Source organism: Grammomys surdaster, unplaced genomic scaffold (assembly GCF_004785775.1).
Source record: "Grammomys surdaster isolate TR1022 unplaced genomic scaffold, NIH_TR_1.0 125977, whole genome shotgun sequence".
Taxonomy (NCBI): domain Eukaryota; kingdom Metazoa; phylum Chordata; class Mammalia; order Rodentia; family Muridae; genus Grammomys; species Grammomys surdaster.
Window position 1 is genome coordinate 470226 of NW_021620793.1, and position 24469 is coordinate 494694.

Sequence of the window (24469 nt, forward strand, 5' to 3'; positions counted from 1 at the left end):
CCCATCAGGGGAGGTGCTACCCTTCTTCTCTAACTGCCCCCAATCTCTGGTGGAAAGCTTTACTTGTGCAGAGCAGTCTAGTCTTTCAAGTAAGAATTTCAAGGCAGACTGTTTCTACTTCCAGCCGGGAGGCTGAAGCTGGAGTTGGGGGAAGGGCAGGTAGTCGGGGTCACTTGGAGTCAAGCGGGCAGACCGTGACCCACCCGCCTCACTGGACAGGGCTCTGTACTCCTCTGGCGATTCCTTCACTTCCTAGGTCTTGCCATTGTTTGGGGCTACAGCCAGCTGCGGGGCGTTAATCTTTGGCGCGTTTGCAATCCCCAGAAAGAAAAGCCCTCGTGTGATGGGGCTGGGCTAGGGGCCCAGGATGGGCGGAGCTGAGAGGCCGGGTGGAATGAGAAGGGGCTTGTGTGTGAGCGCACACACACACACACACACACACACACGTCCCCCGGGCCTCTTGATGACAGTGGGGTCACCCCAGGCTTTAAACTTTTTTTGTAATCTCCTCTTCAATCTTCCCAGAGGAACCGATCGGAGAGAGGGAGGCTGGGTTCTGAAGCCAGCCTTGCTTTCTGGTCCCTACTCTTGGAACTGACTCCGCCCCTTGATCCCGTTTCCTCTGTATGAATGGGGCGGTGGGCAAATCTACAAGCCTGCGCCCAACAGAGTCCCATGAGTACACACCTCTTCTGTTCTCTAGCTACACCCCCACACGTGGCAACAACAGCCACACACCTACCTACATGCACACAGCACTCGGCAGGCACATGTCTACCACCAGGCTATGTAACACACACACACACACACACACACACACACACACACACACACGAGACCACAGGATGTTATCATCCTGACAATGAGATACAACCCACAACACGATACAATCCACCATAGGTCAGGTGTGCACAGGACAGGAACGAGGGCAACAAAATCCACAGAAGAGGCAAGTAAAAATGTCCTTGAGAGGGATGGCTCTGTCTACCCACGCAACACATCCCCTGGCCACCGAGGTTTCTTGATTTAGGATCCAAAACAGTAAGTTGGTAACACTACCGGATGCAACTCCATTAGAAAAGAGAGCCACCCACTGATCTCTGTGACCCTTGCCTAAACCCCTTCCCTGGAGGAGACAGAAAATCCATTCTCCAAGGACCCCTGCTAACGGATCCACTGGGGAAGCTGACAGCGGGCTGGTCCACAATCGGTGCAGGGGGGACTTTCAGAAGGCAAAGATGGGGCTGGGGAAGAGAACCAGGATGGAAAACAGAGGATGGGGGTGGGGTGGGGGTAAGGAGCTAGCAGATGCTCCACAGGCCCTGTGAACTTCTGAACACTGTCCCAAAGTTGCATGCCTGTGCAAAAGCCAATGCCACAATAGGAAGACCTGTATTAATTACTGGGCTCTGCCTTTTTTTTTCTGGCTGTGTGACGACAGGTGAATGAATGAACCTCTCTGAGACTTTTTTTTAAAAAGAAAAAAACAAGCCAACTGATGACAGAGCTGTCTGGTTAAATGAGATGTGGTTTATCCCGCTGGCTTGTTTGCTTGGTGTCTTCAATAGATAGCTGCCTCCCTCTTTTTCAAGGATCAGGTCAAATTGCTTCTCCCTGTCCATCCCCCACCCCTGTCCCCCCAACCCTCTCCCAAAAGCTCACTGGCCACACCCATCTGCCCTCCACCCACTCTCTCCTTCCCACCCTGGTTTTCTTCCCACTCCCCCAGACTCAGACTTGCCTTCTGAAAGTCCCTCCCAGTTTATGGACAGCTTCCCCAGTGGACAAGTCTGCAGTGGAGTCCTGTCTTTCCAAACCCATACTCTCAGCTCTGACCCACTCACATCTCTACCCCTGCCCCCGAATCTCTAGCCCAAATTAAAAAAAAAAAAATGATAGCTCTGAACTCCACCTTCTTAGGGGAACCGGTGAGGGAAGAGAAGAAAGATAACTGATTGACAGCTGGGGGGACGGGCTCTTCTCTCAACACACACCACTGTGACCCCTAATCCCTGCCAATATGGTTCCTGGGATACCAGCCCAGTAGCCACAGCTCTTCTGCTGCCCAGGATTCTTCTGCTGCCTGCTGCCAGGGGCCCGGCAAGCCTTGATACCTTGATAAGGTTACCTGGGTGTTAATCCCAAGAGCCTCTTCTGGCCTGACCAGAGCGCCAGCCTCCATTCTTGTCCTGGGTCTAATTAAGTGCCTAAAATACCACTTCCCCTTTCAGGCCTGGCTGCTTTTCTCTGAGGCGGCCAGGTAAAGCCCAGCCTGCTGCTTTGAAGTGGGGGGAGGCCGGAAGCTGAGGCAGGTGCAACACTGAGAAGAGAGGGGGGCATTTAGGTGTGTATGTGTGTGGGGGAGTGCTTCTCGAGGACAAACACCTGCAAAGGTTGTGATGCCTAACCTGTGAGGGATGCTGAGCTCTGACAGAGTCAAGGGCACAACTTGGTGATCACGGTGAACATCACAAGCACCAGGGGAGAAAACAAACTCCAAGGATCCTCCCCCAGGGGAACAACATAGCTGGAAATCCAACCTGGGGTTCAAGGTCATGTTCACCCCTCAACACCTCAATAGTCACGAAATTGACAGGGTCCATTTTATACCCTCATGCAGAGTCAGTTCTGCTAGGGACACTCAGATACACACAGCCACAGTCACACAGAATTACCAGATAGTTTTGCCCCAAACCCTGAACCGTTTCCCCATGGACCTGGAGTGGAACCCTTCAACGTTCATTTCTAGACTTTTAATACTTTTTTTCAAATGAATTAGTTTTACGTTATATGCTTGCCTGTTTTGCTACATGTGTGTATGGGGGTGAGGGGTGGGATCTGTGGAGCAGCTGAGTCCCTAAAATTGGAGTTCCAGATGGTTGTCAACCACTCTATGGATTCTGAACTTGGGTCCTCTGCAAGAGCACCCAGTGCTCTTAACCACTGAGGTATCGCTCCAGCCCCAGTTAACACCTGTATCATCTGAAGCTTCACATGGGCTTGCCTAGCAAGAATGAGACCCTGGATTCAACCACCAGTACTGTATGAAGCGGGGCACTTGGGAGGTAGAGGCAGGAGGATTGGAGATTCAAAGCCACTCTTGACTGCATAGAACTTCTTGGCTAACATGAGAACATGAGGCTCTGTCCCACAAACGAAAACAATCTAATGACTTTCACGAGCGAATACCACTTTGCAGTCATTCTTTAAATGCACAAGAGGGGGAAGTCTATGTGTGTTTATTCCTAAGTCCTCGGTGAATAACGAGCATCTGGCTTGGGAATCCCCCACTTAAGCAGCCTCAGTGTCTGCTCCATCCACACAGGCTCTGGTATTCCCCTCATTCTAGCCAAGCAGCTCTAAAGGCCAGGTGCCTCTTCCTCATCAGTTCCCTTCCTGGGGGTGTGACTCTCACCCTCACTGGCTAGGTGGAAGTGAAAGCCACCATTCAGAGAGAGCCCAGGATTGAGGCCTAAGAGGCCTTTCCATGGATCAAGCAAGAGTTGAGGAGAGCAGCTGGACCAGGCAGAGTGTGGTGCCCTGCCCACCTGCCGGGGCGGATTCTCACCAAGGCCAAGTGATGCACACAGGTTAAGAACCCAGCTACACTGGACAAATGTTCCATCGGAGGGAGCACCTTGCTTTGTTTGATGTTGTGTTTGGGGCAGCGTTTCTCTGTGTAGCCCTGACTGTCCTGGAACTTGCTCTGTAGACTAGACTGGCCTCAAACTCAGAAATCCGCCTGCCTCTACCTCTGCCTCTGGAGTGCTGGGATCAAAGGTGTGCGCCACCACCTGGCTAGGACCTAGTTTAATGGTCTGGAGAGTGTAAATCTGTTCAGATTGCTCTCGACTTGCCCTGTGACAATTACCAAGTCCCTTCCCCTCTCTGGGCCTCTGCTTATTTAAACACCAGTGTTTTACACTTTCAACGCTGGCAGCCATCTATGGGACACGCAGGTTGGCCTTGCTGGCTGGAGAACCTCCACGCTTCACGTTCTGCCCCACGTTCCTTCTAGCACCTCCCATGGGACAGACACCATTCTAACCTGCCACACAGCCAGCATCCACTCCTCACCCACCATGGCTGATGAAGCGCAGAGAGTGACTGCTTGCCCTAGTCACAAAGCAAGCTGGGCAAACTTTTGAACACTCGTCTTCCTAAAACAGCCCAGCCTATTCTAAGAGGTCTCAGCCAGGAGAGAAAGTTCCCTAATCAGGGGACTAGAAAGGGAGACGAATCACTTGTCACCAGATAAGCATTATCACCTTATCTCTGAGGACCAACCATCACAGCCCCAGGCTCTGATTCCAAGAGACAGGGAGCTTCCTCTCCACCCTCTCCAGAGAAGCCTCTGAAAGAGTCGCCTGGCCTGCTCCTCCCTGGGACAAAGCCAGGCCTCACCAGATCGCCCTTCATCAGCCTAGGAAAGTCAGCCTTGTATTTCGTCCCTTCCAGCCCACACCTGCCCAGTGTTGGAGTTGCCAGGGCTATCCACCACGACTTGAAAACCACTGGGTTGAGCCCTGTCACGGTTCAGACCAAGAGACTGAGGAGGACTTGAGACTGGGCTGGAAGGGCCTCACTCTGACTGACTCCAGCTCCTGATAGCCGTTTGGCCTTTGAGCTTCATTTCCCTGCCATCTATTGTGGGGGCCCCCCGCGCGCACACAAGGTGACTGAATAGACTTTTGAGACATCTGTCCAGTCTCCAGGGCCCTAAGATTCTTGCAGCTACGGATACACTACACTAAGCACTTCATAGTGATGCTTGCTGGAGCCATGGCTTCTCCTGGAACTGAAGAAGATCGAGAGCTCACTAACCACCTCTCTGCCTCAGTTTCCCCCCGTGAAATATTTAAGCATGTGCCACACACAACACAAAGAGTCTGCAGAAACAAGGAAGAGGCCAATTTTACCTCCTGGCTTCTGAAGACCCAGTCCTCTGCCCATTTACCCATTTATCTTGCTCCTTTACCCATAAGCGAAGTGGCTGGTGTCCCTCTCCAGCTCATTCCTGTCTCCCTTTCTGAACTGTGACAGCCCCCCCCCCAGTCTGAAGAGGAACCCCCCAAGGTGGCAGTTGTGGGCTCCACACCCGGGAGTCTCTTGTGCAGGGAGGACTCAGGGATTGAGTCTCCTTCCTCCCTCCATCAGCAGCAAGGTGCTCCCTCCCACATCTGTACTCAGCCTCCTGCCTTCCACCTTCATCTGCATTTCTCCCAGCTTTTGGGTCACAGCAACATCGATGACAGTGACCTCTGAACCTTCCATGACCTTCTCCTCTCGGTCCATCAACCCCCAGCTGAAAACCTTCCATGATTCCCCCACGGCCTTTGGAATAAGCCCTAAGTTGAAGTATTTAGCTCTGTTTTTTAGGAGCCTACAAGCAGGCTCCAGGAGGCATCTCCCCAGCATGGTCCACCATGACAAGCTTAGATGGAATGAGCAGCCTGTGAGTATACTGTGGCTCAGCCACGCAGGGACCGCATGTATACCCTATCTCAGGGGGGCCCTGGGTTAGAGGAGAGAGGCAGAGAGAGAGAGAGAGAGAGAGAGAGAGAGAGAGAGAGAGAGAGAGAGGAGAGTCCTGTTCAGCCTCTACTGAGGTCTTCTCATTCATCTTTCAGTATCTGTTAGATTCCTTTGGTCCGCAGCAGCTGGGCAGCTCCCCTGAGTCTATCGTGTTTCGTAGGTGGGAAGGATGTGGTCATCCCTACAGGGCTTGCCTCCACTCCATTCCCATTACAAAATGGTTGTGGAGTCACACCACATGCCATAGTGGATGCTGGGGCAGCTGAGGGTGACATTTACCTAGCCTGTGGCTTGCTCTGGTTTTGCACAGTGTCACCTTTCTCTCTTCCCAGCATCCTCTGATACCAAGACCACCTACCACTTGTCAAGAGTGCTCTCTGAGTTACCAGGATATCTCAGGCCCTACCATCCTCTCCTTCCCCACACTGTCCTGGGCTTCAGTTCCCACTACTTCTTCAGCATCCGAGTGGTGGCCTCTGACAGCCAAGGAGGCTGCTCTAACAACTTCCGGGTACACAAGCTTCCAAGACTCACTACTCACAAAGGAGGGGCCTTCTGGTGGCAGAGCAGTGGATATCATCACCCCCACCTCGCCCAGCAAGTCAAGGTTTGTACTGCTGGGGCCCATTGTCCTATGCCCTCCATGGTCAGCCTGGGCAGTCCCTCTGTAGCAGCTCAGCACAGTGATCCCTGTACGAGAAGACGCGGCTGTTCCTGGTTTTGTTGTTGTTGGAGTTTTGTGGACATGCCCCGCGCGTGTGCAAGATTCTTGACTTCTCCTCTAAGTCAATAGATTGGCTCAGAGGCCTCTCCTTCCTTGCTACTGCACACACCCCCCCTCCGTTTTCTTCTCGGGATAATGGGGTCTCTTTGTAGCCTAATCAGCCTCCTGAGGGGCCGGGAGGCCCAGAGCGCTTCCCTGGCAGCAATCGGTGGAAATGAAAGCAAGATTAGGCCAGGGCCTAGCCCACACCACAGCAAAGCGCCCCCAGGCATTCCCTCCTTCAAAGCCCCTTGGGGGTTTGGTTACTTTATTTCTAAAGTTGTTTGTATTTCTAAAGTGGCCATTGAGGCTGAGAGCAGGCCTCGACAGAGGGGAGGAGGAGCCAGGGCCTCTGCCAGCCTGAGACTCCCAACCAGGCTTCAGGGAGCAGTTCTTTCCCCTACCAACCCTGTCTTTCCTCCAGCCCTGCGTATCTCCCCACAGCACTCGCCAAATGAAGAAACTGAGGCCGTGTATGGCTGGGAAGTCACTGTTGTTGCAAGGCTCCCTGCTAGGGGCTAGACTTCAGGATTGGAACCCACCAAACAGCAGAGAGGGGGAAATTCAGTGGGGTGGGGGGCAGAGCCAAGCAAAAAGCCGTTTGTGGACTGGCTTAGGGCACTCTCTGATGGGACCTCAGTATGTCCCCAACTGGTTATGGAAGGGAATGTCCCAACTGGAGCATACTGAGAGCCTGCCACTTTTCAAGAAAGTTCCAGAGCCTCTTAGTGTCCTGTTAAAGCCCCACTATAAAGGTGTGGAATATGATGGGGTTCTGTAATAATAACTTTTCCCCATATCTGAAAAAGGAGGGGTGGGCATTCTCTGTTCATTTTTGGACACCAGGAAGAAGTTTAGAGAAAGAACATTGACCCCCTAGATCAGGGAGGGCAAAAACTGAAGCCAAGGTGCCTTCCAGCTGCACCCCTCCCTACTCCAGTCAGTCTCAGTCTCTCTCTCTCTCTCTCTCTCTCTCTCTCTCTCTCTCTCTCTCTCTCTCTCCTTCTTAACCAATTTCTGGGCCTTGGAAAGGGTAAATCCAGGAAATCCTGCCGAGGAAGGAAATTACAAGAATGGAGGGAGTGCAGAAAGTTAAAGGCCAGGGGGATGGTCTTGCTTCACCTCCTGGCTCTGTGATGGCAAGAGAAGAAAGGAGATGGAAGTACTTCTGGAAGCTTCCATTAAGAAGCAGAGGGTGCAAAACTTTCCTTAAAACTCCCACTGATCCCTATCAACCCCAAAACTCGCCTAGAAACCAAACTCCAGCTTTGATCTCCATGCCTACATGGATCATGTAAATACAGGGTCGATTTCAAGACAAGCTTCCTGAGGGCCAGGAAACTTGAACCCAGACCCCACTCCCCCACCCCTACCCCAGTCTCCACACCACACTCCTTAAACACCTCCACACCTCCCACAGAACACCTCTGGCAAGCTGGACTCCTTTCTCCCCCGGCACCTAAAGACCTGCTGTCTGAAGTTAAACCCACATCCGGAGGCGTGGCTAATCATCTGTCATCCTCGCTGAGGCTTGGGATCTTGGAGAGGAACCAAGAGAAAGGCCCCTGCCCACTTTCTGGGGCTTCCCCAAAAAGGAACCCAGGAAGATTCAGGTTAGAGTTTTCCAAGCTACTTCTCTTGGTCCCACCCACTTTTCTGTCCTGCAGGGCCTTCTTTGATCTCAGGTCTTTTGGCCCCTCAGACAAAGAGTTCCGCGAAGGCGAGGGGCTCTGCCCTCCCCCCACCACTGCCTTGAACCCTCAATGCAGGGAAGCCAGGCATCCGTGCCTGTGTCTCCAAAGGTCAGCTTGGGGGCCGCTTGCAGCTTTCAGTGGCAGCCCCAAGTACACCCCACTGTGTGCTCCCAGGCTGACCTGAATACACACACACACCCACACACCATTCACAAATACCTACACATACCTTACTCCCAGAGACCCAGGTGAACACAGATGCACTCTGGGAAAGAGGGTCTGTTTCATCTGTTCCCAATACCAGACCAGAACTTCGTGGAGACGGAAGGGAGCATCCTGACACCAGACATATGATTTAGGCGCTCAACACTTAACACATGCACTCAACGGAAGTTCTAACGGATGGATAAAGAGATTCACAAACATTTACTTCTCATGGGGAGATTTTCTCTTTTCTATCCTCTTTTTCCTTTAGTGATCTAGGACAAAAGGGGAGGCACACTTTCACTTATCTGTGAGGGGACTAGTGAGGGACCAGTCAGTAAAAAATGCTTCAAGCCCGATGACCTGAGTTTGATTTCAGCTGGGCATAGTGGTGAAATGTGAGAAGTGACGCCTGCAAGTTGTCCTCTATCTGCACCTGCACACACGGTCCCAGACAAACAAGTAAGTGAATAATAAGTAAAAAAACAGATACCGTGTTTTTTGATGTCTGGGAAAGGGCCCTTCCAATTACGAAACTGGGAGGCTGCCTCTGTTTTGAAGTTAGGAACTACTTGTTTTTCAGATCCCATGACAGAGAGAGAGAGAGACAGAAAGACAGAGACAGAGAGAGGGAGAGAGGGAGGAGGAAGAAGGAGAAGGAGAGGAGGAAGAAGAGAAGGAAGAGGAGGAGGGGGGAGGAAGAGAAAGAGCGTAGTGAGGCCAGACAGCTAGCACTCATTTCCCACCCGCCCCCCTCATTTAAATTCCTTCATTCTGGGCTCCACTCTGGGACGCTGGGGCCCTTCAGAGAGTACTGGGACTGTCAAAAACGCAGCTGCGGTGTTCTGAGCAGGGTGTTCCCTCAGGAGGGAGGCATCTCTTTACACAGTATTTAAAATTCTGCGCCTATGGACTCCAGCGAAGAGTTGGGCTTTTGTTTGTTGGTTTTATTTAGCTTATACCTGACTTTCAAATGGGTCTGGAATCCCATCCGAAGGATAAGAACCTTTGTGTAAATCTCTATCCGTGGGAAATTGAGGTGCAGACATTCATTGACGCATCCCAAGTTGCAAGGCTAGTGTGTTGGGGACTGGTGCGTTCTGCCCATCCCTGGTGCTCCAGCCTCGGTCACCCGGAGCTTCCCGGGCTAGGAGCACAAGCCAACGGATGGTCGCAAACACCCAGCCGGAGAACCGGCGGGTGGAACAGGACCCGATGCAGCACTTCCCCTTTTCGAGCAGAGCAGTGTCGCCTTCCAATGTTCCCCGTTCCCCATCCCCCTGGTTCTGAGGACAAAACCTGGGGCTGAGGACTCGGGCACTGTAGCCTCTCAAACCAAGGAAATTCGCTCTGAGACAGCTAAACTAGAAGGCGCGAACCCTGCACCCGGGTGGGGGGGGGGGGGGGGGGGGGGGGGGGGAGGGATCTCGCTCCGCTGCGCCGCTGGCCGAGGCCCAGCGCTGGGTCACAGCGCGCCGCCCGGGTCCCCGCCCCACCCGCTCGGCGCGCTCGCCTCTAATTAAGCGGCTGGATCCCGGGGAGCCGCCGGGCCGCGCGGTAATACGATGAGCCGCCTTTGTACTGGTGTCACCCAACGCCGAGCATCAAAAGCGCTGCGACCCGCCGCCCGGCCCCGCTTGCTCTGCAGCCCGCCGCGATCGCGGTCCGGGGCAGCCTCTCGGCGACTGCGTCCCTTTGTCTTTCCTGCTGCAGCCCTGCGCCCCCTCTACTCTTGGCGCTGCTTAGCGTCCCCACACGCCACTCCCCGTCGTCTCTCCTGCGTGCTTCTCCACGATCGCGCCCTTCCTATGTGCAGACGCTCTTCGACTTTCTCACTCCTTGGCTTCGGCTCCCGGTCCCCACCGTCCCACCCCACCGCTGCCTAACTCAAACTCAGGCATCGGTCGCTTCCAAGGCTTGGAAACCGAGCTAGGGAGCTGACCCTAGACCTCGTGCGCGCTAGGCCAATTCACGGCAGTCCTGGACTTTCAGAGACCTGCAGCGGTCTCCTGGTCCCTGGAAATCCACCGGAGCTCAACTCGGCTCCTGCACCAAAGAACTAGACACATGCTCTGGGGCGCTTGCAAACTGGATTTGGAGCTCACACAATTTCCTTTCACTCCTCCCGAGGGTGCTGGGCTCTAGCGGACGCTTTTCCTCTCCTCCTGGGCTTAAGTTTTTGACCCGGCTTTCACATCTCTCTCCCCACATCCCTTCGCTTGGCCCCCACCTCCCCTTTGCCCTCGACCCCTTCTCTTCCTCCTGAAGGCCCCTCCCCTTCTCATGTTGAGTTCCCCCCCCCCTCTTCTAAGCTCTTTCCCTCTTGGAATCCCGGTCTCGCCCCTCCCCAGCCCCACTTTGTTTGAAGTTATGGAGAGATCTAGCTACAAATGGCGCAGCTTCCCCCTTAGGTCGCCGTTCTGCCTTGATTAGATTTGGGAAGGCGAGTTTCCTCCCTCCCGCGGCCTGACCCCAGTGGGGCCAGTCCCAACCGAGCGGGTCAGAAAGTGCATTTCCACCCCCTCCCCATGGTCAGCAGGAGTTAGGGGTAGGGAAAAAGAGAGGGAGGGCCCAGGGTAACAGAAACTTAGGGGGCATCCCCGTCTTCCAATCACCCAGGGTCCCCAACTGGGTTTCCTAATTACCCCATTAGTGGAGTGGGAGGGGATGCGGCTATTTTTCAGGAATTCCCGGAATGCGTCACCCCCCCCCCCAGTCAGGCCTTCGAGGTCCCAGAGAGAACCTTCCCTTTGGGGTTTCAAAGCTAGAGACCTCTTCTCAAGCTGTCTTGAGGCTGTTGGTTTACGGGTTTCTATCCTTAGATACCCCAACTGAGGCTGCGGACAGAGAGGTCGCCTTAACTTCGCTGATGGCCGTAGACTAACCGCAAGCCTCAACTTTACAAAGGGTATCGTTTGCTGAGCCCTGTCTGTGCATTATGTACTACTGAAATGCAAGGTAATGTGTAACAACTGTTTTCAGAAAAATAAAAAGGCTCCTTAATAAAAGCAAGTCTCAAAAAACACCTCGCTGCCTCGTGGCTACTGTTATGTGTGCTTTAAAACCCTTCCATGTAAATTCCACTCAAAAATTTGGAAAGCTGTGAAAGGGGAGGGGTGGCGGGTGGGGGAGGTTAATCCGGGTTTAACGCTCCTGCGTTGCAGACTCAGGACCAGGGTTGGCCCGATTGCCTTATCGCCTCCCAACATTTGAGACGCCCATATTTTACCCAGCCAAATAGCTTGGAGAGCAGCGCAGACGGCTGCCGTGGTCGCGCCTCAGGAAAATGTGTTATTAATATCTAAATAACTTCCCAATACTGTCTGGTAAATCTCCCTTCACCGTTCCAAATGATGAATTCGTTTGAAGTCTTCCCCCAGTCTCATCTTTTCAATGTGTGTGTGTGTGTCTGTCTCTCTCCCTCTCTCTCTTCTCCCTTCTTCTTAGCTAGGCTTATTTCAAACTGGTAAATATCTAATTCCTTTAACTGCCGCTCGGTGCACGCGAATCTTTTAGGTACAGACGCCATGAAACGGCCGCCGCGCGGCGGGTGCGTGCCCGGAGGTGAACACGGAACGCGCGCGTTCGCTCAGCGGGGGACCCCACTTGCTAGACTCCAGCAACTTCTGTACTCCCCGGCCTCTCCCTTGCACGCCGCCGGGACCTGGCTCCTGCATCCCCAGTATCCCAGCGGCGTCCCCAGCATCCAGGCCCCGCGGCCCGCAACGGCCCTGCACGTCTTCCGCGTTCTGCACTCGCTGATTCCCTCGTTTATAAAGTTTGTCTTCGGAATGTCTTCTATTAGATTACGCTCCTTCATCGCCCCTCCCCAACCTTATCTCCTTCTGTCTCTTCTCTTCTGGCCCGTCACACTAGATTTAGGCACCCGTTTATCTGGAGCGCCGTTTGCAGACTTTATTTACCCTGGGATGCGGGGCTGCGAGCGTGCGAGCGCGTGTTCGCCTTTGTAACAGTTATCGCCTCATTGTGGTGTCGCTTAGTCTCAGCTCCCTCCTCCTCACTCTAGTCTTGGGTTCGGGAGGACTGGGGGGGAAGGGAGTCTTGTCAGCTCAGTGTGGGCTCGCCCCCTCGCTAGGAGCTCCCTCCCCCCGGGACCTTCCGCGTCCCATCCCCCACCGGACCGTGGGGGCCTCCTACGCTCGCTCTGTTCCTTCCGCATCCAAAGCGGAGCGCTGCCTAAAGCCGAGGAATTGCCTGACACCCCCTATCTTCCTCGGAGCCCCCATTATGCGAAGCTGATCCTCCTCTGAACAGACTCAAATCCCGCCTGGACTTTGTTTGATTAGATTGCCAACCCGGGGTAATCCTTTGATTTGGTGGAGTGTCAATTACCTTTCTCTAAACACACATTTACAGAGGAGGGAAGTTGTAGGTTTAAAGCAATGCAGATCTCCTCCTGATAAATGGACGGTCTTGGTACCCTCTCGGCCCAGCCCTCTTCTCCAAGGCCCCACCCAGGTCTCTTCTTACCTATGCCCCCCCCCAACACTGACCCTTCCAGGTGTGAAGTCTCCGGGGAGGGGGGAAGAAACACTAAGAAAAAGTGCGGGCTGTGAGGAGCCCTGCCCCCCTTCCCCTATTCATTCGCTCCCCCGGAGCCTAATTAAATTTGGCAGGTCCTTGTACACACAATCAAAACAGCTTCCTCCGGTGCGGCAAACGACCGAAAACCGCATTAGCAGCCATCGCCGCTGCCAAATTAAATTGTTTCCCACCTCCTTTTACAAGTGTCTAAAACCGACACTTCGGGCTCCCCCCAACCCCCGCCCCCTTTCCTCTCCGAGCCTTCCCGGTTGGTATTCCAGTCCACACCTGTAAGTTTACCTTTCTTCAAATAAATTAAGGGGAAAATGCAAAGAAAACAAACCTACGCCTGAGCTGTGTAGCTCAGTGGGGGAGTGTACTCGCTTGGCCTGTGCCAGACACTGGTTCAATCCTCTCTAAGGAAAAATGTAGTCCTAGCCCCGTCCCTTTCTTCTGCGTAGCCCGCGACAGCCTTTCACACCCCTGAGATCTCTTCTCCCACTGGATTCCCGACACCCATACGTATTCCTAGCCACGCAGGAAAACAACTTCTCATCCCTCCTGGTAACTTTTTGAGTGTTTCATACTAATTGTAACTAACCTCCTAGAGACCAAACAACCAGTCCTGTCTGTGTCTACTGTGTTCAGCCGCAGCTTTGACTAGAGCACAGTCAGATGCCTGAGGCTTTGGCTGCCGCTTGTGTCTTACTTCACCTATTGTCATTGTCTCTCCATCCTGCCTATCTCTGTGACTACGGGAGAACGGCCCTACCTTTCTCTGCATGCTCTCATCAGTTTCTAGAGGGAGTCTCTGCCTCTACTTTCTCTTTTCAGATCTATAGCAGGCCAGCTCTACCCATCCCCTGACTCTTGGGGAGAGGGATGAAGAGGAGAGGGTGTAACCCACCAAGGATGCAAACCGTCCCCTTCCTTCCTCAGGTAAGCTGAGCTTGGGCCGCAGCCCCTGTCAGCAGCAGCCCTGAGAATTCTCACAAGCAACAATCCTAATAACTCTGTCTTAACTAGGATAAGAGGGAAAGAGGAAGAAAAAAAAAAAAAAAGCCCACAGTCTCATGAATATCAGCCCAAGGGAAGCAGGAGTGAGCCGTTCAGAGATGAAAGTGCGGAGAAATAAAAGCTCAATTTAATCTGCTTTAAAACCCTTCAACTTAACGTTTGTGCTTCAAACTCTGAGAGTGAAGACTGATTGCGGATAAATAGTTTCTTACCATGCCTGGAAGCTATTACACCCCTCTCCGACATAGCTCCCTATTCAGCAGCCTCAGTTTTCATTACCAGCTCTAATAAGTCTTAACGTTATTAAACGCCAAGCGGACGATAGGAAGAAACGGACCCAGGGAGGGATCTCTCTTTAGCGCTTAAAGAGGAGCGCTCTTAAACCCCTTTTTGGTGGCTCCCCGCCACGAGAAGGGCGACCCTGGGAGAAAGCATTTGTCAAAAAGCAAGAAGCCAAAACAAAGTTGTGAGTGTGTAGCCCTCCCCTGCTCTACCCATGGGGGAGGGCAGGAGGTGGGCATCTGGGCGGACTCTGGACTCAACCCTGGATGAGGGCTTTTCAGCTTTAATTTAACTGTGAAACTGATGGAGAGAGAGAGAGAGAGAGAGAGAGAGAGAGAGAGAGAGAGAGAGAGAGAGAGATATTCCCCCCCCCATGCCCGCCAAGCCACAGGGCAGGGCTCATGCTGGACATCAAATCTGCCCACAATCAAACCCTTCCCTTATTTGAATTGCGCTGCCCCTCCACAATTGCCTATGGTCAGGCTGCAAACCCCGGATTCAAAGGCTGGTAGGTAGACCCACAGCCACCTAAAGATTCAGGAACTCACAAGGCCACCCGATGCCCCAGAGTACCACTCACACCCCAAGAGCATCTGGAAGCCTAGAGATCTGTCAGGACACCAACCCCTTGCAAAACATTTCATTCTTACAGGTTTGTACATTTAACACCCGTGTTCCCAGCTGGCGTCATCTGGACAGGCCAGACCTGGTCTCTAAACCCCTGGAGACTTGGCACGTACTGGGTTTCTGGCAGGGAAAACCTCTCTCGTGCGAAGCCTCTGGTTCACCGGTTTTGTGAGGTCTCTGAGTTCTCCCAGGCAGAGGGATCCCTCAAGACACAACCCTCTTGCTGTCCCTACCCCCACCACGACCCTTCTTTTTCTCAGAGGCCACTGACCTCTTGCTGTTCACCACACACTGAATTAGACACATCCTCTTTTGTACACAAGGCGCAGGCAATCTTTAAACAAACTCAAATATCCCAACTGCTTCCTGGGGGTAACTCTTAGAGGTGTTTGGTGTGTAGTATATACCTTAGAAAGATTATTCAAATTCAGGATACACGGGTAGTACTCTGATTTTTTTTATGACTAATTTGTCTTTCTGATAAACTGAGATAAACCCTGGGTTTCCAGGAAGGTGTCCCAGGACTCTGGACAGAATGGCCTAGGCAGCGGCCAGAGGCTATCGCCTGCAGCAGAGCCTAGGCTCCTCTGGTTGGCCTGCCACAGTGGGATACCCCCCTCCCAGTGCTTTTGTCCCTGGAGGGACAGCAGCCCTACTAGAGTCCAGAGAATATCAACAATCTGCCACTTGCCCCCTCCCAGTCCCTGGTTGACCTGGGCTGGTGAGGGGCTGGGCCTCCATCTCTGGATGTTGTCTTTAGAAGTGGGATTTTGTCTGTGAAGTTCATCCTCAGGCTTAAGAGTCACTCCAGAGACCCAGAGAGGGACCTAGACCGGAGGTGCTGAAAAGGGACTCTGCAGAAACCTCTGGAAGAATTCTCCGACCACAAGGGGTTTTTAGTAAACCTCCTACATGTTCTCCAAAGATACATTCTGATTCATTTGTTTCCCTGGCACGGGTGTTCCAGGCTCCCTCTTGTCCCGGGTTAGTCTTTGTGACTCTGAAATTTTCATATCCATCCCTACGCCCCCTTAGGACCCCACTTTCGTACTTCCGCAGGATGGGGTGACAAAAGAACACTTATTTCCCTATCTAGAAACAGAAACACATCCCGGTTCTCCAAGCCCGGGTGCAGGCGCTTGAAAGATAGACTTCAGCCCTAAAGGCTCCAGAGAGAAAGCTGAGCGCTGGGGTCTCTACAGGAAGCCTAGTTAAGGTTGGACAGAGGGTGTTGGGTGAATCCCCCGACCTTTGGCATTTGGGAACTTGGCCTCCAGCCCCCGACACACAGTGCTTGCCAAGAGGAAAGCACCCATGTGCCTCCACTCCTCCCTGACCTTGCGGGACTGAGAGACAGCCTGAGCAGCTCCGACTAATTTTTATTGATTGCAGCGGTCAGTCAGCTGTCAGGCGGGGTTTCAAGGGACCGTTTAGAAAGCGTGTGCGGGGCTGGTTAACAAATTCATTTAGGGAGCCCCGGGCGGGCTCCTCCTTCCTTGCCCTCCTCCCTATCTCCCGCACGCTTGCCCAAGTTTTCTATAAATAACTGATCGACGTCAAAAATGCCAGCTCCAGAGGTTGCACAGGCTGTGGGCCCGTGCGCGCGCTCGGTGGGGAGAGGGGGGTGACAGCTGAGACGCAGGATTTTGCTACCCCGCAGCCGGGCTCCCAGGACTTGAGTGGTGGGGAAGAATAGACCCGTGCACTCTAACGCCTTCAAAATCCCGGCCGCCGGGGATCTGCGACTTTTTCCCTCACTCCCCGACAGTCCTAGCTGTGGCAAAGTTTAATCGGCACAAGTTCTCACCGGAAGCGTGGGAAAACGTGGTCTCCGGGCGTCACGGGCCACGGTAGGTTCTTACCTTTGTCGCCCAGGATGCCGTCGATGCTGTGTTTGGCTTTCTTCTCACCATCTTCTTCCTTCTTGTCTCCTTCCTCATCCTCCTCTTTCTTCCCGAACTTGATTCTGAGCACTCGGCTAATCGAACTCACTAAACCTCAGAAATTAAAGGGAAAAGAGAGAGTATAAGTTGTTGGGGCTGAGGAATGGGAGGCAGAAAAATCAGACAACTCCCCAGTCTCAGCTCCCTGCCATCCAAGCACTTCCGATTTGCTTTTACTCCAGCTTAAGAAACGTTGGTCACTCCGGGAGCCTGTACGTCCAGGTAAGCCTACAGAGGCAGCCACCACGTGCTTCTCAGTGTACAACCTTGGACGCTCACCAGGTGCCCGACCCTACCTTGTGTCCTACAGGCGTTCACAACATGCCTACTGCCCTAGCGTTGCTTGACCCTTGCTGCAGCCAGGCAGGTGTGTCCTGGCCCTGCATGCCTGCACACAACTGTAAGGTCAGACATGACTCCCGGCAGCTTTCTCCCACCCCCACAGCACGGTCTGAAGACTGCGAGTCAGATTAGAGGGGATGGGAGCCCAGGTACACCAGCCATCCTGAGACAGGTCTTTTTCCAGAACATTTTTCTCCAAAGCTCAAGAGAATCCTACCTTCAAGGTTAACCTTCCTTTCAACATTCTCAGCATCTGCACCTCCCTTCCCCTCTCCTTGTTTCCCACCTCCGTTCCTTCTTCTGAACCTCTCCTTTTATAACTTTCTCTTCCCTTCTTCCTTCCATCCTTCCACCCTTTGCTTCACTGCAAAGCCCGTATCCCCCTAGATGACCGTCACCCACTCATCCTCTTTTTCTGTCCACCCCCCAGGCCTACGTGCTGAATCTCCAGCGAGACTCCTGGCCAGCTCTGCCGCTGGCTCAGCTACCTTCTCACCTGAGGGCACCGTGCTTCGGTCACAGTGGCCATCCTTCAGCAGCCGGTCCCGGATTTCCCAGCTGAACATTCCGGGGTTCTCTCTCTTGTACTCCTCAATCTTTTTCTCCACATCCGGAGTAGCCACCTGCTTCAGAGGTGGAGGTGGGAGAGCAGGAACGCAGAGATGGGGCGGGGGAAGGGAAATAGTTTTAGTATCAACCTCCCAAAAGCTTTCAGCCAGGCTGGCCCCTCCGGTGGCCATTCCCTTCCTCCTAAGATGGACTTTGGGTTTTCAATGTCTCCAGGATGACATCAGTGGGGGCAGCGATAAGAAAGTAAAATATAATTCGTAACCCAGTGGCCCACTCCCCTCGCCACCTCAGGCAACACGGAAGGGAGATTTCCTCTAGCTAGGGTGGAGATTTGGGGTTGTGGGCAGATGTAAGGGCATTCCAACGAGGCTTCAAAGTCTTGGACAATCTAGAGCCCAGCTTACAAATCCTTCAAGATTTCGAATAGTGGGACAGTATCTGAGAGCTAAGGAAAATCTCCTGCGAGCTTTTATGTGGGAAGCTTCCAGACACCCAGGGCTGCTGGGTGACACGGGATATCGAGAGAGGTGACAACCAAGGACGGTGTACTAAAGAAGGCCTGCTGCCAGCCTTAGAGGCAAAGACACTCACTCTGGGCTTGCTGCCACCGATAGCCCCGGGCCGGATGGACCCAGTCTCCTGGTACCGGCACAGAATCTTGGAGACACAGCCGTGGGAAACGCGGAGCTGACGGGAGATGACGCAGGGCCGGATGCCGTGGTGGGCCATTTCCACTATCTTGTGACGGATATGGTTCGGCAGGGGTCTCCCGTTGATGAAGACTCCACCAAGCTGATTGACCCTGCCTTGGCCAAGAGGGGTGGACACTGGGGGAGGGAGGGAAGATAGTGAGTATAAGATGGAATAGTTTGTGTGAGAGAGGGGGACTCAAGACTCCTAACAGCTGTTCTCCAAGGTCTTCATGAACCCCTGGGAGGCTCCAACAGGGAGAAAGAGTCCTAGCTTCAGAGCCTGGCTTGTTTGTTCCCTCCAAAATCCATCTACACTGCAGGAAATGAAGATATACACCTTTGAGTGATCTGAACGCCAGAAAGGAGGGAGGGAAGCCTGGTGGAGAAGAGAGATCCTAAGAACAGCTGCAAATGGTTCTGGGACCCTAGCTTGGGGTCACAGGCCCCAAGAGGCTGGAAGAGGCTGACAGCCAGGGGGATGTAGCCCACCAGGTCAGTCTCACACCTCAGGCTGTTAGGACTCAACTCTTCGATCAGTTAGTTACGAGGCTACTCGACTCCCCACATTTATAGCTCTGGCTTGAGAACCCAGGATTGTGGCAGCTGAGTCTGCACAGCTTAAGGACTGGTGACATAAAGCTGTCTGTGTAGACTACGCAAGCACAGGCTATCCCTTGGCAGATTCCCTTTGCTTTTAAACACCCTTAAAGTTCTCATTTCGTTTGGGGACAAATCGAGGGTACTCTCCACAATGACCACCAACTCCAAAATATCCCGACTTGGTCTCAGAAATGCAGTGATTGTACCAGCAGTCTTTGCTGCAACGAAGATGAGTCAGTGTGTGTGTGTGTGTGTGTGTGTGTGTGTGAAGGAAGAGAGGCATACCTAGTGTGTTCAGGGGAAGGGAGAACTTAGGCAGGCCTTAATGCAAAGTCTACACAATTTTCTTACAGAAGGTTGGGGGGACACCCGGTGCACTAATCCAGCCTCGATCCCCCCAATTTGGGGACTCGCGGCTGCAGAGATCTGGAAGATTACAACGATTTCACAGCGGCCCAAGCGGAGGAAGCAGACGGAATAATTGGAAAGGAGGAGGGTAGAAGAGGCTCGGTCTGCTGAGCTGTTCCTACCGCCCCCTCCTTACTTTCCCGCTCCCCCCACCCTCACCAATTTTTCTTTGTAAAAGTAGGTATCTGAAACCACTCTCAGATTTAATCAGAAATCGTGCGTCGCCGAGCCAGAGTCACTCGGTCTCCGTGGCGGGATACGCCATTAGCGCTGGAGAGCTCTCGAACGCCCAACTTTATATTCAAGAGCCTCTTTAGCGACCGGCACTCGGCTCTCCTCAGTATTCTGCGTCATGTTGGGCAAATATTGTCCTAATCCTTCGCGCGTCCTCAGCCGCCTGTTTTGCTTGCATTGGTTCCAGGAGAGGACTCCAGCAAATCCCCGGCTGCCGCGCTCTCCCGCCTGCGTGGCCGCTCGCGCACACTTGATCACGCAGCCCGCTCTCTTCGCCTCTGTCTAATTCGGGGACCCGGCGGCTTCTCGCTGCCCGAGAGGGGGGCTCCCTCCCTAGATCGCCGGCTGCCAGACAGCTCCTTCTCGCCTTCTCTCCCCATCCTCCCGCATTCACAAGTGGGGCCCACACAATGACAAGAGGGGCGTCTAAAAAATAAAATTGGCACGCCATTTCTAACTGCTCCTGTGACACCCTGGGCTGTCTGAGCGGAGGAAGCTAGAAGACCCTTCTGTGACTGGCTGAAAACCTTCCGTCGGTTTAAATAGAAAAGGGAGGGAACGCGCAAAGGGGCCCTGTCCCCTCTCGGGGCCGATCGCCGCCGGCCGGTCCCCTCTGCTTCCCCGAGTGGCTAAAGAATTTCGCTGAATACGTTTCAACACCCAAAACAGTCCCCTGGATTGCTGTATTCTCTCTCGGTCTTGAATTTCTCTCCCGGGACATTTGCAGACTTTAGAAAGACAAAGTGAAGGGAGTGAAAAGTTGTGTTTCGAATTTTTGTTTTTGTTTTTGCGGGAACTATGTGTTGTTTTCAATTAGTTTGTGTCGGGGCCGAAAAACAAAAGCAAAAAACAAGCCAGTTAGTAAGTTGCTTTGGAGGAAGCCGACAGACTGACAGAGTAGTAAAAGACTATCGCTTGTTGTATTTCGAAATAAAAGGGGTTGGGACCCCATCCCGACTTTGAGGGACGGATTCAAAACTAGGGAAGAAAGCCGGCGGCGCTGAGCAGAGACCCGGGAACTCCGCAGTGTCAGAGAATAGTGGGAAACCCTGAAATTTAGCGGAGCGCAGAACCGACCAGATGCGAACTCCCCGGGGAGTCGCATCCTGCGGCGAAAGGCCGGCAGCCGGTGACCCACGGAGCGGGGGCCGAGGGTCAACGGAGTCCACGCAGAAACTGACAAGTGTCCGCTCTAGAAACTTCCCGGGTCGCACGCGGAGACTGGAACCCAGCCGAGCCCCCGATGCCCCGCTGCTCGTTTCCCTGGAGGATGCCACCTCCGAGGCCCTTGGGGGACCCAGTGAAGGCCTCTTGCTCTTACCTTCCAGGGGGAAGCCGGTGCGCGGGTAGTTCTGCCCTGGGCCGGGTCTCATCATCCTGGGGACCGCGCCGGGCAGCGCCGCCATTCCTGCGCACGCCGGAGACGAATCCAGAGTCGGCTGGATAAACCTCTTGGCGTCTCTTCCTTTCACCCCTGCTGCGATCCTCCTCTTCTTCTCTCCCCCCCCCCCCAGCCTCTTCCTCCTCCCTTCTGCACACCCCCCCCCACCCGGCTGCAGACGCGCCCCTTCCAGAAGCTGGGCGGGGGGAGGGTGAGGTGGGGGCGGGGGGAGTGGAAGGTGGCGACAAGGAAGTTCAAACAAACAAACACTCCAACCCCAAGTCCGCCTCCACCCGCTAGGCTCGGCCAGAGAAGTTAAGCCGAATGACACCGGCAGCCGTGGGCCGAGCAGGCCGGGCTCTCCGTCCCCAGCTGCGCCTTGCGGGCCACCGGCTCCCGCGCTCGCGGCCGAAGTTCCTGAGCCCAGAGGCTGCGGAGTGGATTTCTTTGGGTCTTTATTTATATATTTATTCTCTGGCTCGGACTCCCTCCTCCCCTCGATCCCTCCTCTCCACGCCTCTTTCTGCTTGCCCTCACACCCTGTCCCCCGGAGGACTGGAGCGGGGGACACTCGCCTGCTCTGGTTTCGGACTGGAGGGGAGGCGACCCGAGCGACAGGGTTGGGGAACACAAGAGGAAAAGCGAGGGGGCGCGAGGGATCAGCTGGGTAAGTTGTGCAAAAGTGCTCAACAGCAGGGGAGGGGAGGGAGCAGACTGCAGCTAGAGAGATCTGATAGGTTCGGACTTTTCTTTTATTCATGAGGAGGAAAGGGGGCCAGTTCGGGAGGGAGAGGGGACCGATATCGAAAAGAAGTCGCCAACGAGTATTTTCACCCTTCCTTTCTGATCTCCCACTCGACCTCGTTTTCTTTTTTCTTTTTTTTTCTTTTCTTTCTTTTTTTTTCCCCCAGGGAGTGGCGGGGGAGGGAGATAATTTGAAACTCTGAGTCCAGGGATGGCGTGGGCTGGGGGGTACTGGGAGAGAGGGAGGGGTAACTTCTTTTAAGTGTTGTCTAGAGAAGAACCAGAGGGTCTGTGCTCCCCAGCCCGGGTCCCCAGGACTGCTCTCAGCGGTCTGCTCGCTCTGTAAGGAAAGCCGGCCTTAGGCTGGGCTCTTCTGTCTTCTCCGGCTGTCCCTGGCCTCCTGGACTAGGGCCCACCGCGTCCCTTCTCTTTTTCACTCACTAGCTCTGAACTTTCCTTGACAACGACTCCCACCCTGGGCGGAACAGAGTAGGGTGACATCCCTGGAAGAATTTTGACTTCTCTGATACCTGTCAGGGCTCTACTGCTCGCGTCTCGCCTGGCCTCCTCCGGCTCGGAGAAACGCAGCGAGATATACATCCCCTGATGTGGGCAAATCTCTGAGTCTGCCAAACCCTTGCGAACAACCTCCCTTTCTTTCCAGCTCCTCCTCCAGTTCCTAGGCCACCACCTAGGAGCCCTTTCGAGTGGATTCAGGATGTCCCGGAGACTACATCAGCAAGGCTGAGGATCTGGGAGTCAGATGGGAAATGAGTGGGAGACAGAAGGATGGAGCTTGGTACCAACTCAACTCCTCCACTGGAGGACTGGAGTGGTGGTGGTGGTGGTGGTGGTGGTGGTGGTGGTGGTGGTGGTGGTGGTGGAGGCGGCAGCGGCGGTGTGTGTGTGTGTTTGGTCAGAGATTCCCACAATTCTCTGTTCTCTGAAGCCAGAGTAACCAGTAACCAGTGGTCTCTGCCTCAGGACATAGATTCCTAAGGGTGAAAAGCCCTCCCAGCAGGGTAAGACGCCACCATTATAGACCTTTTGTGTCTCCCCTCACACATCCCCAGCGCTCCAGGAAAAGGCCTCTCTGGCCCAGCCCTGGAGGTAAAATACAATAAAATAAATCCAATCCTCCAGCTCACCCCCTACCCAGCCTTCTCCTGGTGGTGGAGGGGGTCAGTCTGGTCTTGGCCTGGGGGTGCTCTCCACCGGGGCTGGCCTCAGTGTGTCCTCTCTCTTCCCCTCCTCCTCACCTGTGACCTTTGCCCCTCTCAGCAAGCTACTGACCCTTTCTCCTAACTGAGGGGCTCATCCGACTTCGTGGAGGAGGGGGGCTTCCGGGGATGGGAGCCCTGTGGAAAAGCTCGTTAAATATATGTTTGCAGGGTTGAATGGGGAGAGGGGAGACGCCAAGTATTTTAGACTCTGTGGCCTGAGTCATAGGCACCCTCGCCAGCCAGGTGGGGAGACAGAGATTTTGGCCTGTAGGCTGGGGAGGGGGGTAAATTCCTGGAGAGCCTAGCCTGCTTTGACTCCTGAGGTGGATATCCGTGTTTCCAAACATGTCCATGTCTATATGTCTTTCTATAAACATATATAATACACATATTTAATATGTTCTTCAGTCTTCCATCTGTCTGTCCACCCCTCTACCTCCTCCCAACTCCCACCCCCCAGCATGGCAGATTTTTAGGTACCCTCCTTTGTATGGTGGTGTGGTCTCAGTAGCTTTCACTGACATCTTCGGGGGTTTTATGTTCGGGTGGGGTCTGTGTAGGCCTGTCTTGGGTCAATCTTGGGTAAATTAAATGTGGGTTCCTCAGTGGGGGTATAGTGCTGTCTTGGCATAGCTGGAAGCAAAGTCTGAAAAGGGGTGCCATCTATATTTTGATTGGCTTCCCTTCTGGAAGTGCCTGGCACCTGGGCTGTCAGGCTCTGTTTCTCCGTACCAATCCTGTAACCTGAGCGCAGCTGGAATAGGGCAGATACCCAGCTGGTAACCTTGGTGCAGGGAGGCTGCCACCGGGACCCTCAGACCTGTGGTTGGTGGCCACCACGTCCTTGAGGTGATCTTCCACTCTCTATACTCCAGGGAGGAAGACACAGAGGAGGTGGCTCACTATCCAGGCCCTGCACTGGACACATGGCTGCTGGGGATCCCTGGAGCCCAGGCAGGGCAGACACCAGAGGGGAGGAAGAGGGGTTGTCTGTCAGAATGAGTGTGGCCATTCTCGCCTGTTGGAGAGCAATTTCACAAATGATTTTTGCAACAATTAAGGAGTGTGGTGGGGTGAAATGGCAATTTCACATCCAGCAGGGGAAAGGGGGGTTCACCTGAGGATGGGTGGCTGCAGCTGGGGCAGAGGAGAAACTCTCCTACTTGGCCCTGTCCCCCTGGCTAGCCTCCTTGTCCCAGGGTACCCCTTCCCAAGTCATCAATCAACTCCCAAGGCCTCCAGTGCCTCAGAGGTTCCAGGACTCCAGCTCCAGCTCCAGCTGTGAGCTCCAGCCAGCACTTGCCCTGCCCAGCGCTGCTCTCTCTCTCTCTCTCTCTCTCTCTCTCTCTCTCTCTCTCTCTCTGTCTCTTAGTCTGCCCTCGCTCTCCATCTCCCTCTCCTCCCTCCTTCCCTCTACCTCACTTCCCCGCACACTTTTTCTGTCCCTGCCTCCCCTCATACCCCACCATCTGTCTCCTCTCTCCTCTGTGCGGCTTTGTGCTTAGGGTCCCTCTCTCTTCCTCTTTGCTTTTCTGACTCCTCCCCAGCGGGTTTCCTCTGCCCGGCTCTGTGGTCTGGTCCTCCCGCCTCCCCATCTCCATGGTTTCCAGAAGTATGACCGGCCTCCACTGCTCTGTGGGCTGGAACTCAGACCAGAATCCTTTG

At 53.9% G+C, this 24469-nt stretch overlaps 1 protein-coding gene across 2 annotated transcripts in view; it reads right to left on the reverse strand.

The window, feature by feature from the left end:
• The window catches only part of Pax7 (paired box 7), a 97986-nt gene extending 77073 nt beyond the window's left edge, over window positions 1-20913 (reverse strand). Inside the window, exons 1-4 of one of the 2 annotated variants that reach the window (XM_028753991.1) lie at window positions 20778-20913; window positions 18114-18349; window positions 17449-17578; window positions 16530-16658 (exon numbers count right to left, since the gene is read on the reverse strand). In XM_028753991.1, coding sequence (XP_028609824.1) covers window positions 16530-16658; window positions 17449-17578; window positions 18114-18349; window positions 20778-20862 — 580 coding nt within the window. In that variant the 5' untranslated portion in view covers window positions 20863-20913. Of the gene's footprint in view, window positions 1-16529; window positions 16665-17448; window positions 17579-18113; window positions 18350-20777 lie in introns of both variants that reach the window. The other variant, XM_028753990.1, reaches the window with a different exon arrangement.
• Window positions 20914-24469: the final 3556 nt, after the last annotated feature.